At 37.7% G+C, this 19,164-nt stretch overlaps 1 protein-coding gene across 1 annotated transcript in view; it reads left to right on the top strand.

The window, feature by feature from the left end:
• The window catches only part of IKZF3 (IKAROS family zinc finger 3), an 88,828-nt gene that overhangs the window by 3,243 nt on the left and 66,421 nt on the right, over positions 1-19,164 (top strand). The window contains exon 2 of the mRNA XM_067714569.1: positions 18,185-18,238. Within this exon, the coding sequence (XP_067570670.1) occupies positions 18,185-18,238 (54 nt within the window). The remainder of the gene's footprint in view (positions 1-18,184; positions 18,239-19,164) is intronic.

Here is a 19,164-nt window from a genome sequence, read left to right as displayed (position 1 = left end):
ACTCAGTCCTGTCACCTCCCTCCAGCTAGGCTAAGGACCTTTCCTTACTGTGCATACTTCTGCCAATTGTATTGAAATTATTTATTAATTTAAGTGTTTATTCCTCCACTGGTCTTTAAGCTTCTGAGGGCAGAAACTGTGTCTTATTTTTGTATGCTCAGTGCTAAGAACAGTTTCTGGTTCATAAAAGACCTTCAGAGTTTGTTGCATTCAGGTTTTAAAATGGTGCTGAAAAGTAATTTTCATGTTTATTGTGATGCCTTTTATTTAATTAATTTTTGTGAGTAAGGGATTGGTGCTAGCAATTCTTTGTTAGAACTCAGAAAAATTTTAAAATACTAAGTGGTACAACAAAAAGAGAAAACTTAGAAAAAAAATGTTATTGGTTTTTAGGCTAGAATATCACTTAATGCTAAATCTTTACATCAACCGATTTCAGGATCACATATTAGTCCATTAAAATATGGATCAAATATGAGGGGAAACTTTCTTTCTCAATCAATAAGATATATAGATGGTGCTATAAAATTAGCATACACTTTTCCAGTGATACCTTTTTTAATACATTGTTATAAGCTTGTCATCAGTGTATAAATGTATATATTTACACTTACTTAGGACTAAAAGATTATTGGTAGATCTTTTATCAGACACCCAATATTAATAGGCTGCTGACTCAAGCTGTAGTTCTAGACCATGTATGGGAAGAGCTGAGTGATTAACACAGAAACCGGCCTGTAGTAAGTGCCCAAGAAATGCTTCTTGGGTGTGCTAAATATTCATTAATTATTGTGAAAAGAGACTCTAAACATCACAAGGACATAGAGTACACTCTGCTATCAAGCCTTTTAAAAATACAACTCTCTCATTAACTGGTACATTCATAGTAATTAGAAATCATAAGGATGACCCTAAGGCCTTTTGAATCACTTTTTAAAAAGGATGAAATGATGAAACAATAATCATATTTCTGTTATATGTGGATTATTTGAAAAGTGATCTATATATAACTCTATTAATTATTATTGCTATATAATCTATCAAAATATTTTAATCCCCAGTGATCCTGAATGAGATCATTTTTTCAGCCTTAATTGAAATCTGCTTTTTGCATCCAAAATTAAAGTTCTACACCAGAGTGGTGTAGGGTAAATTGAAATAATTTGGAGTTGATACCATATTATATTGGATATGTGTCCCATCTAGGAAATATAAAAAACTAAGTGTTTAATAAGGGATATGAAACAGAATAAAAGCATTTTTGGAGCAGTACTTTTTACTCATTGTCAAAAATTCAAAATCAGCTTACCTGGCAGCATATCACAAATTGTATTTATTAACAAGTGTTCTTAGAGATAACATTTTTGGCACATCAGGTTATTTGTAGGTTTATAAAAGAAACTTTTGTAAAATAAGAGAAATGGAAAACATTTCAATAGCATCACTGATGAAATAGCACGTAACAGTATTTTCTACTCTTAACTCTTAATTATCTAAGGATTATTTATCTAGATTTCTTGCTTATTTTGGTCATTAGTACACCTGTAGCCCCATCTAGACTGTGAAGTTACAAAGTGTAGGGATCTTTTTATCACCAGTGATAACTAGTACCCAGCCTGGTCCCTAGCACATAGTAGGACTGTAGTCATATTTATTGAATAAATTAATGAATGAGTTGCCTGTGTGTTTGGTCATTTGACTATTTATTTGTTCAGCTTTTATGGTAAAGATAGTGAAGAAAATAGTGACATGGAACCTAGTTAATTTTGCTGGTTAATTCGTCAGAGGTGCTGTTAAAGGTTTGATAGAAGAGTTTGGAATGTTGGATAAATCCCACAGGATGAACACTGTTATCTTTTTCTAATCCAATATTGGCTCTACTCTGGGCAAAATGATGTAGTGAAATCTAACTTTTGGGTTTGTTTAAAAATGTTGCTACATTCTTTGCAGTGTTACAGTGGAGCACTGCAATTCCTACAGTAAACTATTTCTTCACAACAAATGTGTTGCTTCTTAAAGTTGAGCATAACATATTTTACTTAACTGGAGTTCTGTATCACAGCACTATCAGTTTATTTGCAAAGTATTATCTATTTGAGAGACTATTGACATAACAGAATATTTGGCACATCTGAACAATTTTACAAGGGCAAGTAAGCACAGGAAAAAATATACCAGTGCAGAGCCACAACCTTACTCATGTCACACTTATAAATTTTTAGTATTTTCAAAGCCTTGGTTAAAAAGTTTTATTTTTAGGTCAGAATATAAATTTTTTTATTTTTTTTTTATTTTTTATTTTTTCGCGGTACGCGGGCCTCTCACTGTTGTGGCCTCTCCCATTGCGGAGCACAGGCTCCGGACGCGCAGGCTCAGCGTCCATGGCTCACGGGCCTAGCCGCTCCGCGGCATGCGGGATCTTCCCGGACCGGTGCATTAATATTTGCACTGATACGTAATGCGTAAATGATACGCATGAAAGTCAAATGTAATTTAAATCAAGCCCCTGATGAACATTTGTGGTGCTATCTACACTGTATACAAGCATATAATCAACTATTAATGAGCATTAACAAATGGTTCTTTAATTACAGAAATAAAGGCAGATGATGGGAAAAATGATTAGTTGTTAAATATTAGAAAAATTAGTTTTTCAGACTGTAGCTATTATATTTTACATCAGCTATGATACAACTCCACGTCTATAAAAAATATTTATAGGTTGGTGAGCATGATCTTTTTTTCCTGTCCACAGAGTCTATTTTTTTCCTGTGCATATTTGCTCATGTAAAATTATTTAGGTAAGAATATCACTAGAGAGACACAAGAGGAAGAGATATGGCAACATATGTATAACTGATTCACTTTGTTATAAAGCAGAAACTAACACACCATTGTAAAGCAATTATACCCCAATAAAGATGTTAAAAAAAAAAAAAAAAGAATATCGCTAGAGAGACCACTGCTAGGTCTACCTAGCTGTGGACCCTTTCCTTCCTTTGCCTCAGATCAGTACCTGGCAGCCTTTTAGGAAGCTGTTCCTCATTCTAGGTTGGAATCTCTCTCTTTTCTGAAACTTAATAATATTTTATGTCATCTAATGACTGCTAGAACCTAACTGCATTCTATGTACAAACATAAAGTATTCTTGCATGGTTTTAATACAATCTAAATTATTTAAGAATGCAACTACTATATAAATTAAGAGAAGCTGATTCTTTCTTTAGTTCGGAGCCGAGACTTTTGCCATTATTGATGCTGCCTGTATCTTGCATTTTTTGTCTCTTGCATTCATGATGATTCTATAAACATATCTGACCACCTTCTTATTATGTCTTCTAGAATAATTGTTCTGGTACATTTACATATTAAAATACAGATTATTTTATTATTATTTATTTCACCTTTATGTTACAGTTAGGGCTTTATTTTTAGAAAACTTGGATAGGTTATATTTAATTTACGATAGTAAAGAGGTATTATAAAGTATTTTTTCTAAAAGAGGGGGCACTTGGTCTTGGTAAGGCTGAGAACTACTCTAAGTTTATTATACTACGAGAGCCAGCCACAGCCTGAATAAGATAATGTGTAGGAAAATCACCTTGTATCTACTAGACACAAAGTTAGGGTCTGTTTAATTCATAACTTATTTACAAGAATCCTTTAGACCCTTGCTAATCTGTAAGTATGGTCTATGGACCAGCAGCATTGGCAACATCTGGAACATGTTACAAATGCAGAATCTCAGGCCAGACTTGCTGAATCAGAATCTGCATTTTAACAAGATTCCTAGGGCATTCTTGTGCACACTGAAGTCTGATAAGCATTGCCCACAGTTTGAAAAGTATTAGTGAAACTTATTATCACTCTCATAGCACATGTTGGATTAGTAGTGCATCATCTTTATATATGTATTTAGAATATATTTTTTATTGTTTAAATGCTGGTTTTAAAAGATAGCTGAGCAATGAAGTTTTAGAACATTCAATTTTGACTTACCTTGTAATACAACATTTATAACACAATATAATTCAAAAGCCAGAAATCTTTATTCATTCATTCCTCATTCAAAAATATTTATTGAATGCCTGTTATGTGTCATGTATGCAAAATACTGGCAATACAATGGTGAACAAGACAGCAGTGCTTTTGCCCTCATGGAATTTACAGTCAGTTGAAGAAGATAGGTTCCCAAACAAATAAATCTCCAATGAAATAATTAAAATTATTTGAAGTGCTATGAAGGAAATTAAAAAGTGCTAAAATGGAGAATAATGGTTGGTGCAGGGTTGGTGAACCTCTCCTCTGAATAAAAGGTCTGGCTAGAGATAGAAATTTGGTTATCCTCAGCCCATAGATGATATTTAGTGCCATGGGAATGATTAGGATCACCTAAAGAGAGAATGTATTGTGAGAAGGGGGCTCGGGTTTGAGCCCTGAGAAGCATCTTACTTAGGTGGTCAGATAGAGGAGGAGGGGCTAGCATGAGAGAAACAGCATAGCAAGACCGGTGAAAAACCAGCAGAGTGTGGTGTAACAGAAATTCAGGAGAGGAGAGTGTTTCATGAAGGAGTGGGTGGTTAGCTATGTTGAATGTTGCTGGAAAATCAAGTAAGGTGAGGACAAAAAGTGGGGGTTGGTTTTGGCAACATAAAACTTGCTAGTGACCTTAACAAAAGTTTTTTTGTGTAGTTGTGGGGATGGAAACCTAATTGAAAGTGGGAATGGGAATAGAGGAAGTAGAAACATTGTTACAGACCATTTCCCCAGAAGTTTAGCTAGAAAGTAAAGCGGAGAAATAAGTGGGGCTGTTGCTGGAGAGAAATGTGGATGTGGATCGAGAGATTTTGTTTGTTTGTTTTTGTTTTCCAAAGATGAATGGCACAAACTATCTGTAGCTTAAGTTTAGTGAAAAAAAAAATCAAAGATCAAAATTGAAACATCTTTTTTTAAATAAATAAATTTATTTATTTATTTATTTTTTGGCTGTGTTGGGTCCTTGTTGCCTCGCGTGGGCTTTCTCTAGTTGCGGCGAGTGGGGGCTACTCTTCGTTGCGGTGCACGGGCTTCTCATTGCGGTGTCTTCTCTTGTTGCAGAGTATGAGCTCTAGGCGCACAGGCTTCAGTAGTTGTGGCACGTGGGCTCACTAGTTGTGGCTTGCGGGCTCTAGATCACAGTCTCAGTAGTTGTGGCGCACGGGCTTAGTTACTCCGCGGCATGTGGGATCTTTCCAGACCAGGGCTCGAACCCGTGTCTCCTGCATTGGCAGGCAAATTCTTAACCACTGCGCCACCAGGGAAGTCCTGAAACAGATCTTGAAATCTCAATTATCAGGAAAATTTGATTGAAGAATTATCTATCACTGAAAATATCTTCATATTTATTTGGTACATAACATGTAAATAAATTTCGTGTCAGAATTTTTATATGGCATCCATTCAGTGGATGGTTGGTATAGATATACGGTATAAAGACGCTATAGAAGACTCATGAGAAACCCTTGAAATTCAGACTTTTTTTTTAAAGTGGGAAGATACTGCTATAATTGCATTTCTAAGGTTTGGGATTTTTTTTTTTTTTTTGGCCGTGCTGTGTGGCTTGCAGAATCTTAGCTCCCCGATCAGGGATTGAACCCCGGGCGTCAGCAGTGAAAGCACCGAGTCCTAACCACTGGACTACCAAGGAACTCCCCTGGGATTTTAGATATTTGAAAATGTTTGCGTTCAATAGATATTTTTAAATTAAGGAGTAACATACGATGAAGTATACCTTTCTTACATATATAGGTTGATTAATTTTTACCTATATATATTTTTACCTATACTCCTTCTAGGTCAAGATATGAAACATTTTGCACCAGAAACTAACACAGCATTGTGAATCAACTGTACTCCAATAAAATAAATTTTTTAAAAAGCTATGGAACTTTTGCATCACCCCAGAAGATTCCCTTGTGCCCATTTATAAAACCTCCCTTGGGCTTCCCTGGTGGCGCAGTGGTTGGGAGTCCGCCTGCCGATGCAGGGGACGCAGGTTCGTGCCCCGGTCTGGGAGGATTCCACGTGCCGGAGAGCAGCTGGGCCCGTGGGCCATGGCCGCTGGGCCTGCGCATCCGGAGCCTGTGCTCCGCAGCGGGAGAAGCCACAGCAGTGAGAAACCTGCGTACCACACACACATAAAAAAAACAAAAAACCCTCCGTTTTCCCCAAGTAAAACCCTATTCACACTAATGTCGTCATAGATCAGTTTTCCTGTTCTTGAATTCCATATAAATCATACAGTAGGTACTTTTTTGGTGTCCGGCTTCTTTTGCTCAAGATACCTTTGAGATCCATCCATATTGTTACATTTATTAGTAGTTCATTCTCTTTTATTATTGAATAGTATGAATATACCACAATTTGTTTATACATAGTACTGTTGATGGCCATTCGACTGTTTCCAGTGTTTGTCTATATGATGAACACTCTTATACATGCCTTTTGGTGGACATATACATTCATTTCTCTTGGATGTGTATCTAGGACTAGCATTTCTGGGTCATAGGGTAGGTGTGTATTTAGCTTTGATACATACTGCCAAACAGTTTCCAAAGTGGTTAGAGACAGTTTACCCCCCCACTGGCACTGTCTGAGAGTTCCAGTTGTTCCACATCTTGTCAACACTTGCTATTGTCAGTCTTTTTAATTTTAGCCATTCTGGTGGTATTTCATTGTTTTAATTTGTAGTTTCCTGGTGAATAATGATGTTGAGTACCTCTTCGTATGTTTATTGGCTATTTAGATATTCTCTTTCCTGAAGTGCTGTAAGTCTTCTGTACATTTTTTAAAAAGTTGGATTGTTTGTATTTTTCATACTGATTTTGTGGGCATTTTTTTAAAATTTTAGAAACGTAGACTTTATCAGATGTGTATTGCAGATATTTTCTCTGAGTCTGTAACTTGCTTATTTATTTACTCAATCTATTTGATAAATAGAATTCTTGATTTTTTTTTTTTTTTGCGGTACACGGGTCTCTCACTGCTGTGGCTTCTCCCGTTGCGGAGCACAGGCTCTGGACACGCAGGCTCAGCGGCCATGGCTCACGGGCCCAGCCACTCCGCACACGTGGGATCTTCCCAGACCGGGGCACGAACCCGCGTCCCCTGCATCGGCAGGCGGACTCTCAACCACTGTGCCACCAGGGAAGCCCAGAATCCTTGATTTTAATGAAGACTAACTTATCACTTTTTTTTCTTTTGGGATTAAGTGTACTTTATGTCCTGCTTAAGAGATCTTTGCCTATCCAAAGCCATGAAAATATTCTCTTGTATTTTCCTCTAGAAAATTGTTTTAAGTTTCACATTTAAGTCTATTACCCACTTCAAATTGATGATTCTTGACATCATAAGAACATCATAACTGTTTTTGACATCAGTTATTTTTTATCAGAAACTAGGCATTTTACAGTTACAAAATGAAAATCTTACTTGGAATATGTTGGATTCAACCACTTATGCACAGTTTTTCAAAGTATCAATGACATGAAATGCCCATTCTTCCTTTTCTCTCTACATGTTCATTTGCTGGCATGTGATATCCATGCTAAAATATAAATATACTTATTTTTCTACAACTTTAGAGTAACTGACCTTTCAAGGAAAATAACACTAGATATTGAATTTGCTGTTTTAGACCTGTGCCCCACAGTCTATAATTTCTTCACTAGAATTTAATCTAGGGAAAAAATGGAATATTTTGTAAAAAAGGGTAAGGTAGGAAGTATTGAAATGGTAACGTGGGCTGTATTTGATTTGTTGTTCTTAGACAAGTAGTCTTGATGTTTCTTAACCTTTACCTTAATCCAAAAAGGAAGGGAAGGAAGTATTTCATGGCTGGAGAGACTACTCTCATTTTAAGGCATGCCCCCCTTTTTCTTTTTAAAATTATTTATTTATTTAGCCCCCCTTTTTAATATCTTCCTTTCCTCTCAGACATAGTCACTTGAGGTGTTTGAAATTAATTGGGTCTAAAATTTCTTCTAGTTCTGACTTTCTTCTAAGATTTATAATCTGTATAGGAAAGCACCTTAAAACATTATTTAAATTCTTTGAAACAAAGGTGAAACTCAAGAAAGGAATCCTGCTTCTCTTCATAATGTGCCACTGACATTGTACCTTTGGACATTTACATGATTTTATATTTTTTTTCATTCTTTGTGTCTTAAATTTTGTTTGTAAAATGGGGAGAATAATAAATGCCATTGCACGTGTTTATCTTCCAGAGATGCTATGAGATAATACGAAATCTCATTTGCACTCCTGGGCTAAGTGCTTGATGCCACATTTTTGGAGGACCACAGGCAAACAAAACCGGGTTCAGAAGAAAGCTGTCACCATGGTTAGGGAACTGAATGGTAGCATTTGTGTAATAACTTATTCTGGATGTTCCCAGAAAGCTGAACTAGGACCTGAAATGGACAGTTTAAGAAATTTGAGTTTCACTACATTTAAGGAGGAACTTTTTAAACCATTAGAGTTTTTCTGAAATGGAAAGGTATAACTTCTGTACACTTGGAAGTGTCTAAGCAGAGACTTTACAACCCAAATAGGGAGATATTGGAGGAAATTCAAGTATCAAATGGCAGGGGAAGGAGAGGTAAGGTAGTTAAGATACCTACTCCCATTCTAATATTCTAATTTCATTGGTTATAGGGATCATTTTTTTAAATTATTATACAGAACTGTTCTTGTGACGGTAAGATTCCAGGTATGATTGTATGTGGTAGTAATAAAGGGAACTCATGAAGGATCTTTCAGAAATAGTAGCTAACACTTCTGTGCCACATTTGTCGTCCTGAATGTGAATGTTTCAATTATGAATACATTTTTGTAGTCAGCGACTCAGTTTCCAAAGCTTTTTATTAAAAAGTAAAAGTGGACATTTTAGATTTTAAAAAGAGATATGGGGAGAGAGGAATCAGTTTATTGTTATGAAGGTAAAGGAGAATGTCAACGTTCAGAGACGGCTTTCTGGCAGCTGTCAGGCACCAGTGCTGCTGACAGCTGGCAAACTCAGTACATGATTCTTTCTGAGATTGACATTTTGCTCTCCTTTAGCATCTACACTTCCTACTGGGAAAACAGACCCACAAGTGGAAATCTGATCTCTGAAATTAAGAGTAGAATTGTATTAGCTGGTATTCTTAATTGAATGATGATTTCTTAAAGTATCAAAATAAAGACAAGTTTATAACCATTTGAATTAAAAATATGGTTGCCAATTTTGTTGCTAATGTAAATATTTGATTTTGTTGGTAGATAACATATTATTCACATGTGAATTTTGACAAAATCTCAATTAACCAGACTCCTGCCATTTCCAAGTTTAAATTTTGTTCGTAATCTACCCCTTTTCATTTTGCAATACATAAAATACTAGGATCTCAGAGAAAAATCTTGGTATCTTTTAAAAAGAATTCTAACTAGTGAATTTTTTAAAATAGCATCTTTGTTGACGGAAAGAGAATCTGAAGGAATAAAAACAAATTTGTAATTGTCATCTCTCAGTAAGCATGTGATGAGATTGTTTTCAATTCTGGAAGAAAACAATTTGAGATTGCTAGTAAAGCTTTGAATTTATAGAGTGCTTGGGATACAACAAAAGAAATAACCTTTAACTTTTACAGTCTAATATATTTGTGAACTGTGTCAGTAAGAGCCTAGTTATACCTTTCACGAGATTTGTTATTTAAGAGGTAGAGTGTCAGTGGAAAACACTAATGATTTAATTAAACCAAAAATATATCAGGAGTTAGTTATTTAGTTACGGGAAGAGCAGGGGGGCAATTGATATGAAAGAGTGTTAACTAGGGTTTTCCGCTTGATTGTGATGTTGGCTTTTAAATGAGGTAAGAAAAATGATTTTACCTAATGATATCAAAAAATACCAATGTATATGCTGAGTTTATATTTGTACACATACAAAGGTACATTTTAAAATATTTTATCTGGATGTTTGGCATCATGTGGGTTTTTTTTTAACCCTCTGAAAAGTCACATTAATTTTTTAATCAGTGAAATTTGTACAATGCTTCGTATGAAGGGTGCTGTTTAGATCCTTTATCTTTTTGATTACTGCATTAATGGAAAATGCTTTTGCCTGAAATTCCAATTGCAGGAGTTTTGGAAATATTGATAGAAGATGGTCATTGTTAAGCTGTTTCCTAGTATAATATCTTTAGAATTTTGGTTGATATTTAGTTTTTATACATGGTTTGATCTACTTGTTTTTTCCTGACCCAGAGTTTTAATGTTTGTTTTAAATAAATAGCTTTGCAGTGAGTGGTACCCCAAGCAGCAATGAGATATTCTAAAATCTAGAGCTGTGCTATTTAGTAGAACTTTCTACAGTGATGGAAATATTCTTTATCTGTGCTGTCCAATATGAAAGCCCCTAGCTACGTGTTCTGTTGAGTACTTAAAATATGGTTGGGGGGACTTCCCTAGTGGCGCAGTGGTTAAGAATCCGCATGCCAATGCAGGGGAGCCGGGTTCGAGCCCTGGTACGGGAAGATCCCACATGCCGCAGAGCAACCAGGCCCATGAGCCACAACTACCGAGCCTGCGCCCTAGAGCATGCGAGCCACAACTACTGAGCTCGTGTGCCACAACTACTGAAGCCCGCACGCCTAGAGCCCGTGCTCTGCAAAAAGAGAAGCCACCACAATGAGAAGCCCACGCACTGCAAGGAAGAGTAGCCCCCGCTTGCTGCAACTAGAGAAAGCCCGTGCATAGCAATGAAGACCCAACGCAGCCAAAAATAAATAAGTAAAAGACTTGACCTTTAAAAAAGAAAAATCTTAAAAAAAAAATGTGGTTGGGTAACTGAGAAACTAAATTTTTAATTTTTATTAACTTAAATTTAAACTCAAATTGGCACATGTAGCTAGAGGCTATTATATTGGACAGTTCAGTATTTGTGCTAGTATTAATAGATTTAGAGCAGGTCTTGGTAAACTTTTTCTGTAAAGTACCAGATAGTGAATGTTTTAGGCTTTGCAAGTCATATAGTCTCTGTTACAAGTACTCAACTCTGCTGTTGGAATACAAAAGCAGTCATAGACAACGGGTAAATGAACGGATTTAGCTGTGTTCCAATAAAACTTTATTAACACTGAAATTTGAATTCCATCTAATTTTCAAGTCACATGAAACAGTATTCTTCTGATTTTTTTCAACCATTAAAAAATGTAAAAATCATTCTTAGTTCACAGGCCATACAAAAGCAGGTGATAAGCTATAGTTTGCAGAACATTGACCTAGAGTGTTAATAAGTAGCAAGGATAGAGATATAAAAATTCATGTGTTAATTCAACAAACTTATTGAGTGGCTATCACAACTGGGCACTATTTTGAGAGCTGAAGATACAGCAAAATAGCAATAAAAATTACAGTCAACATCCATGTTTTCATGGAGTTTACATTCTGGTGGGGGGAGACAGATTTTAAAAATGAACAAATGTATGTCAGGTGGTGAAAATGAAATTTTTTAAAAATAAATTTATTTGTTTGTTCATTTTTATTTTTGGTTGCCTTTGGTCTTCGTTGCTGCGCAGGGGCTTTCTCTAGGTGCAGTGAGTGGGGGCTACTCCTCATTGAAATGCACGGGCTTCTCATTGTGGTGGCTTCTCCTGTTGCGGAGCACGGGCTCTAGGCGTGCGGGCTTCAGTAGTTGTGGCATGTGGGCTCAGTAGTTTTGGGTCACAGGCTCCAGAGCGCAGGCTCAGTAGCTGTGGTGCACGGGCTTAGTTGCTCCGCGGCATGTGGGATCTTCCTTGACCAGGCCTTGAACCCGTGTCCCCTGCACTGGCAGGTGGATTCCCAACGACTGCGCCATCAGGGAAGTCCGAAAATGAAATTTTATGAAGAAAAATAAAGAGAAAAGAAAGTGCCAATGGAGGATGACATTTTATTATAGGGTAGTTAGGTAAAGCTTGTTCAATAAGGTGACTTTTGAGCACACACCTGAATGAAGAAAGGAAGTGGGCCACGTGGCTATCTAAGGGAAGAACATTTTGGTCAGAGGGAAGAGTAAAACCAAAGGTCCTGAGGCAGGAGCATGCTTTACCAATTCATGTAAAAGGAGAGATGTAGAAAATTGACAAGAATTGTATTTCAACAAAATTAACCCACTTTGGAATTCTCCCATCATTTGCATCAGATATGTATAAATATCAGTAAAGGGAACTATATTTCTATCAAAAGCAATATAGGGACCTTTCCTTCTTAGCTTTCTAGAGCATTCTTTTTGGAAAATAGTTTAAAACTATGTAGACTGCCAACACATTAAAAAAGACCCCAGTAGACCCCATCATGGAAACTTTTTGAAGTCTTTTTTGGACTGAAGTATGAAGGAATTACAAAATGATCCATTAAAAACTGTAAAACTTTTGCTGCACTTAGAAATGTTTAACAGGTTTCTGGTCTTCAGATGGGAATTCCTTTACCATCTGTTCACTACTGGACTTCATATGTTTATAAAGACCTTTGAGTTCAAGGGGGGAAATGCACTTCAGTCTATTTTGTCCTTGTCTTTTAAGTATTTTTTAGCACCTAAGAAGAACATCCATGTAGCCTGATTATAGATGGCTTTAATGTCTCCTTCAAGTTCTGAATACTCAGATAGTCAAATCTTTTTCTCTTGGAAACTGTACTCAGTTCCTTCTGGTGTTATTTACAGCACACAAAGGCTGCTTGAAAAAATATTGAGAGATATTTAAATGTCACTGTCAGAGTTTAAAAGGTTCAGGGGACCAGGACCTTTTTCCTTTAGGTCACCAAATCAAAAGCCATCTTGCTCTGTAGTAACTAAAAGGTGTTTTCACATGAAGGTTGTTCATGTGAAACTTTTGAGCTAGTTTTCTTTCTTTTTTTTTTTTTTTCTGTTCAGAATCCCTTTAGTGTGCAGTTAAAAGTTTCACAGTTAGCTTTAAAAAAAAAAAAAACTTAAAAAAACCCACTATCAAACTTACAGAAAAGTTGCAACACTGTACAAAAAACTATTTTTTTCCGGAAATTTTGAGAGTAAGTTGCTGACATGAAGCTCTGTTACCCTTGAATACTTTAGTGTGTCTTCTACCTTCTCCCACATAACCACAAAACAACCATCAAAATCAGGAAATTAACATTGATCTATGACTAATATTTTAAAAATATATTTATTTATTTATTTGGCTGTGCCGGATCTTAGTTGTGGAATGGGGGATCTTCGTTGCTGGGTGCGGGATCTTTTAGTTGTGGCATGTGAAATCTTAGCTGCGGCATGTGGGATCTAGTTCCCTGACCAGGGACTGAACCTGGACCCCTTGCATTGGGAGCACGGAGTCTTAGCCGTTGGACTACCAGGGAAGTCCCCATGACTACCATTTAATCCTCAGACCCCATTCAGATTTCTCCAGTTACTTCTATAACGTCCTTTACTTCAGGAGGATTCAGCTCAGAATCATACATTGCATTTAGTTGCCACGTCTCTTCACTCTCCTTCAGTCTGGAATAGTTTCTTAGTCTGTCACGATCTTGACACTTTTGAGGATTACAAGCCAGTTATTTTGTAAATTACCCTCAGTTAGTTTGTTTTCTCACGTTTAGATTCATGTTGTGCATATTTGACAGGAATATCACAGAAGTGATGCTGTGGGGTTTTTTTATATATAAATTTATTTATTTATTTTAGGCTGTGTTGCGGCTTCGTTGCTGCACGCGGGCTTCGTTGCGGCGAGCAGGGGCAACTCTTCGTTGTGGTGCGCGGGCTTCTCATTGCGGTGGCTTCTCTTGTTGAGGAGCACGGGCTCTAGGCGTGCGGGCTCAGTAGTTGTGGCTCGCGGGCTGTAGAGCGCAGGCTCAGTAGTTGTGGTGCAGGGGCTTAGTTGCTCTGCAGCATGTGAGATCTTCCCGGACCAGGGCTTGAACCCGTGTCCCCTGCATTGGCAGGCAGATTCTTAACCACTGCACTACCAGGGAAGTATGATGCTGTGTTCTTTTCATTATCAGTGGGCACATAATTTTCATTTGTCCCACTACTGATGATGATCACTTTGCTCAGTTACAGTGGTGTCTACAGGGCTCTCCACTATATAGTTTCTCTTTTCATGTTTGTAATAATAAGTATTTTGAGGAGAAGCACTTTGAATCTATATAAATATTCCATTTGTTACTAGGCTTTCAACTTATTAACTTTCTTATTAATGTCAATATGGACTCATGAATTTCTGTTTTTTTTCAATGAGTTATAATCTAGTACTATCATAATAATTTTGATGCTCCCTTGTCTCAGATTTGGCGAGTGGAAACCCCTTCAGAATGATTTCTATATCCTTTTAACATATCCTCTTCATTCTGTGAGCACTTCCTTGCTTTCTGGCACAACAAAATGTTCCAGTCTCACCTGTACTTTCCCTGCCCCAGGCTTGGAGTCAGCCATTTTTCCAAGGAATCTGGTTCCTTTAAGTTGAGAATGATATTTAGAAGTTAATATCTATATGCTAGAAGCTGTTGTGGTGTCACTGCTCCCAGGTGCTCTCAGTGGACAGGGCTAGAGACTATGTGTATGTATGCCATACATATACACACATTTACATCTATATTTTGTATCAATTGATATACAGTAGAAGCCATGTGTTCCTGCCAATACTTGCATTTCCAATATAGGACCACAGGTTTCCATATTTGTAACTCCCTTCTCTGACAGAGAAAACCTGGGTCTCATTATCTGTTATTATATTTTCCTTATTTGATCAATCCTCCTTTATTTAACCAGTCATCCATCGCCACTGCCATCTCCTCTTCACTGAAGATGCTTTCCTTGCCTCATTTGGGTTTTGACATTCTGTCCTACAGCCACTGATCTATGTGGACACTCTTTTCAGCTGTTGGTATCTGACATCCCAGTGCAAGGCTGCGCCTAATATGTGGATGCCCTCTTCACCCCACTCAAGTTTGGACACTTTGCACTGGACCGCATCCATGCACACAAACTCTCCTCACTCCATTTGGGCTCCTTGGTGCCAGCCCCCACTGTCCCTGTGCAGGTACCTTGCTCACCCTGTTTACTCTCTGAAACCGGAGCACCCCCAGGCATAGATGTCCCCTTCACTATGCTCAGGCTCTGACTCTTCATGCTAGGCCATCACTTACTTGGATATCCTCTTCATGCCTCTCAGACTGTAACACTCCAGGCCACGTAATTCTCCCGCCCTTCTTATCTATCTCAGGCTCTGACTTCCCATGCTGTCTGCCCTTCATATAGAATCCCTCCTCATTTCATTCTGAATACCCACCACACACAGGCACACTCTTCATGCTGGTTGGTCTCCAGCAGCCTGCCTAGCCTGTCCCCATTCCTTGTATAGATGTTTCTTTCACCCATCTTGGGTTTTGACCCCACATAGCAGGCTGCCCCTTTGCTTACTTTAAAAATATTTGTATTTTCCCTGCCTTTATGCTTTGCTGCTAACATTTAATGGGTGGTGTGTTAAACTTTTAAAATTAGGATAGAATGTAAGTACAGTGACTACATTTTTCAAAACAATAATTGGAATATGTCTGAAATATAGTATAGAATATTTGAAATCAGTGCTATCCGGAGCAGTTTTGGGTATATGATCACCATTAAAATAAAGAGCAGGGACTTCCCTGATGGTCCAGAGGTTAAGACTCCGGGCTCCCAATGCAGGGAGCCCAGGTTCGATCCCTGGTCAGGGAACTAAATCCTGCATGCCGCAACCAAAGATTCCGCATATCACAGCTAAAGATCCTGCACCCTGCAACAAAGAACCTGCACGTGGCAATGAAGGTCCTGCATGCCGCAACTAAAGACCTGGTGCAGCCAAATAAATAAATAAATATTAAAAAAAAAAAAGAAGAACAAAGGAGAGTTTCAACTTCTTTCTTTCTTTCTTTCTTTTGGCTGCACTAGGGTCAGTAGTTGCAGTGCATGGGCTCAGTTGCCCCGTGGCATGTGGGATCTTAGTTCCCTGACCAGGGATTGAACCCATATCCCTTGAATTGGAAGGTGGATTCTAAACCACTGTGCCACCAGGGAAGTCCCAAGAGTTTCAATTTCTAGTAATAGAAGAGTACCTCCTATTGAACCAAACTTCCAACAGATAACAATTATAGGTTCTGGACAAAATATGAAAAAAATCTGTTACCTGTTACCAACTTGTTTTTATGGCTTTTTTGCACAAGGGCAGGCCCCAGTTTTAGCATCAGGGTGACCAAAACTTGAGTAGATAATCCACAGTTTTACTAGCTTAAAAAACGATAGCAATCACAACAGTTGGGAGGCAAAGGGGGAAATTCTAGAATGGAGAGGGCAGAGAGGGCTTTTTGTGTATAAATTCTCTGGCTGGACCAAATCTTTAGCTAATCCTTGAACTATATATGTATGGGTCATACCCTGAGCAATCCATCAGAGGTGAAAGTAACTGAATAGAGATTTACACTTCTGCAAGAGCGACCAACTTGTCCCAGGTTCCCTGAGGCTGTGAAAGTTCTGGGGTCTGGGAAAATCCTCAATCCCAAGTATACTGGGACAATTGGTTATGCTAGCTGCTGCCCACCACAAATGAAACAGAATTTGAGTTTAACTACATGCTTTAAAAAATAAAATAAACAAAGAAAAGATCCTATATGTTTCAAAAGAACATAACAGACTCCAGAAATTCTGTAATATCTTTATAATGTCCAGGGTACAATCCAAAATTATTAGGTTATATGAAGAAACAAGAAAATGTGACCCATACTCAAGAGAAAAGGAAACCAAAGATGACTGAGCCCAAAGTGACAGGTATTGGACAAGGATCTTAAACAAGTATAATACTTATACTCAAAGATGCAAAGGAGGGCTTCCCTGGTGGCGCAGTGGTTGAGAGTCCGCCTGCCGATGCAGGGGACGCGGGGTCGTGCTCCTGTCTGGGAGGATCCCACATGCCGCGGAGCGGCTAGGCCCATGAGCCATGGCCGCTGAGCCTGCGCATCTGGAGCCTGTGCTCCGCAATGGGAGAGGCCACAGTGGGGAGAGGCCTGCGTACCACAAAAAAAAAAAAAAAAAAAAAAAAAAGATGCAAAGGAAAATATGCTTGTAATGAATTAACAAAAAGGAAATCTAGCAGAGAGACTAGAAAAAAGAACAAAATGGAAATTCTAGAACTAAAAATTACAATATCTGAAATAGAAAACTCACTGGATAGGCTTGACAGCACATTAAGATGAGATAAGAAAGAGTAAGTGAACTCGAAGATTTATCAATAAAAATATTCAATCTGAGCAACAGAGGAAAGAATTTGGGGGAGGGAAAGAATAGAACCTCAGGGAACTGTGGGAAAATATGAAAAAGTCTAACATACATGTAAATGAAGTCCTAGAAGAAAAGGGGCAAGAGAATGGAGGAGAAAAAGTATTTGAAGAAATAATGGCTGAAAATTTCTCAGGTTTAGTGAAAAACATAATTTTACACATAAAAAGTTCAGTGGACCCAAGTGGGATAAATGTGGATAAAACCACACCTAGACATATCATAGTCAAACTGCTAAAAACCAAAAGTCAGGAGAAAATCTTGAACGCATTCAGAGAAAAAGAATACATATATATAGGAAGACGACAATACAAAATATCACTGACTTCTCATCAGAAACAACAGAGGATAGAAGATAGTGGAATGCCATCTTTAAAGTGCCAGAAGAAAACTGTCAACCCATAATTCTATGTCAAGTAAAAACAACCTTTAAAGTTGAAGGCAAAATAGAGATATTTCCAAATAAATGAAAACTAAGAAAAGTTGTCATTCATACAGCTGCCCTACTAGAAATGCTAAAGGAAGCTCTTTAGACTGAAGAGAGACAATACCAGAAAGGACCTCAGGTCTTTATGAAAAAATGAAAAGCACCAGAAATGGTAAGTATGTGGGTAAATACAAAGTACTAATTTGTTCCACTTAATCTCTTTAAAGTATAATTGCTGCATGGATTCCTTTTATTCTCCTTGAGGCATATTTTAGGGAGGATATAGAGAAAGAATTAGTCCTGCTCTGAAGAGGAAATCAACAATTAAGTCTTCCAAAATAGTACCCTTATTAAATTTAGAGTGCTCAAATTTGAAAAAATTTACTCTAAGTAGCTAATATTTGTAATCCTTTTCTTTTCAGATATAAAACCAAATGTGGAACTGAAAAGCACTCAAGAGCAGTCTGTGCCCACAGGTAACATCAGGTCTTTCCACTCTGATAATATACCGTGACTGAATAGACCAAAGGAAGAGGAATATTCTGATTGCAATAAAAATGCTATGGAAATGTGTTGGGGAAAAAATGTGGTTGTCTCTTCCTGATACAAAAATAACAAATCCATTTAGATCATATAAGTTCTTTGGCATCACAGAGCCAAACCATCTACCTAATGTTAATCACTGGTTTTTTATTTTCTTTTCACATTTCTTCAACTGATTGGTTTGAATAAAGACAGTTTTTGTTGAACAATATAGTAGCTGTTATTTGAACAACTTGTGCTTTTCACTCAGGAACAGTGGTCAGCAAACTTTTTGTAAAGGGCCGGAGAGTAAATATTTTAGACTTTGTGGGCCATATATGGCCTCTGTTGCCTATTCCTCTTTATGTTATTTACAATCCTTTAAAACTGTAAAAACCATTCTTACCTCCTGGGTCCATACAAAAACAGACCATGGCTAGATTTGGCCTCAGGCCACAGTTTGCTGACCCCTGCTCCAGAATAAACTCTAAACATTTAAAGTAATCTATTTCCTAACAATAACTTCTGTGTTTTCTCCATTGATTAACTCACTTTGTTTGAATCAAAGCTTTTGCTATATTACAAAATTTACCACTTAAGTGCCTTGTTACATTACTGTGAGTTGTAACCTTATGTTTTTGGGGTTTTGGCTTTTTAAAATTTATTTATTTATTTACTTATTTTTGGCTGCATCGGGTCTTTGTTGCTGCGCGCGGGCTTTCTCTAGCTGCGGCGAGCAGGGGCTACTCTTCGTTGTGGTGTGCGGGCTTCTCATTGCAGAGGCTTCTCTTGTTGTGGAGCACGGGCTCTAGGCACGTGGGCTCGGTAGTTGTGGCACGTGGGCTCAGTAGTTATGGCTTGCGGGCTCTAGAGCGCAGGC

This window comes from Pseudorca crassidens, chromosome 19, assembly GCF_039906515.1.
Source record: "Pseudorca crassidens isolate mPseCra1 chromosome 19, mPseCra1.hap1, whole genome shotgun sequence".
NCBI classification, from domain to species: Eukaryota; Metazoa; Chordata; class Mammalia; order Artiodactyla; family Delphinidae; genus Pseudorca; species Pseudorca crassidens.
The sequence above is the reverse complement of the archived record's forward strand: the minus strand, read 5'-3'. Positions and strand labels throughout refer to the sequence as shown.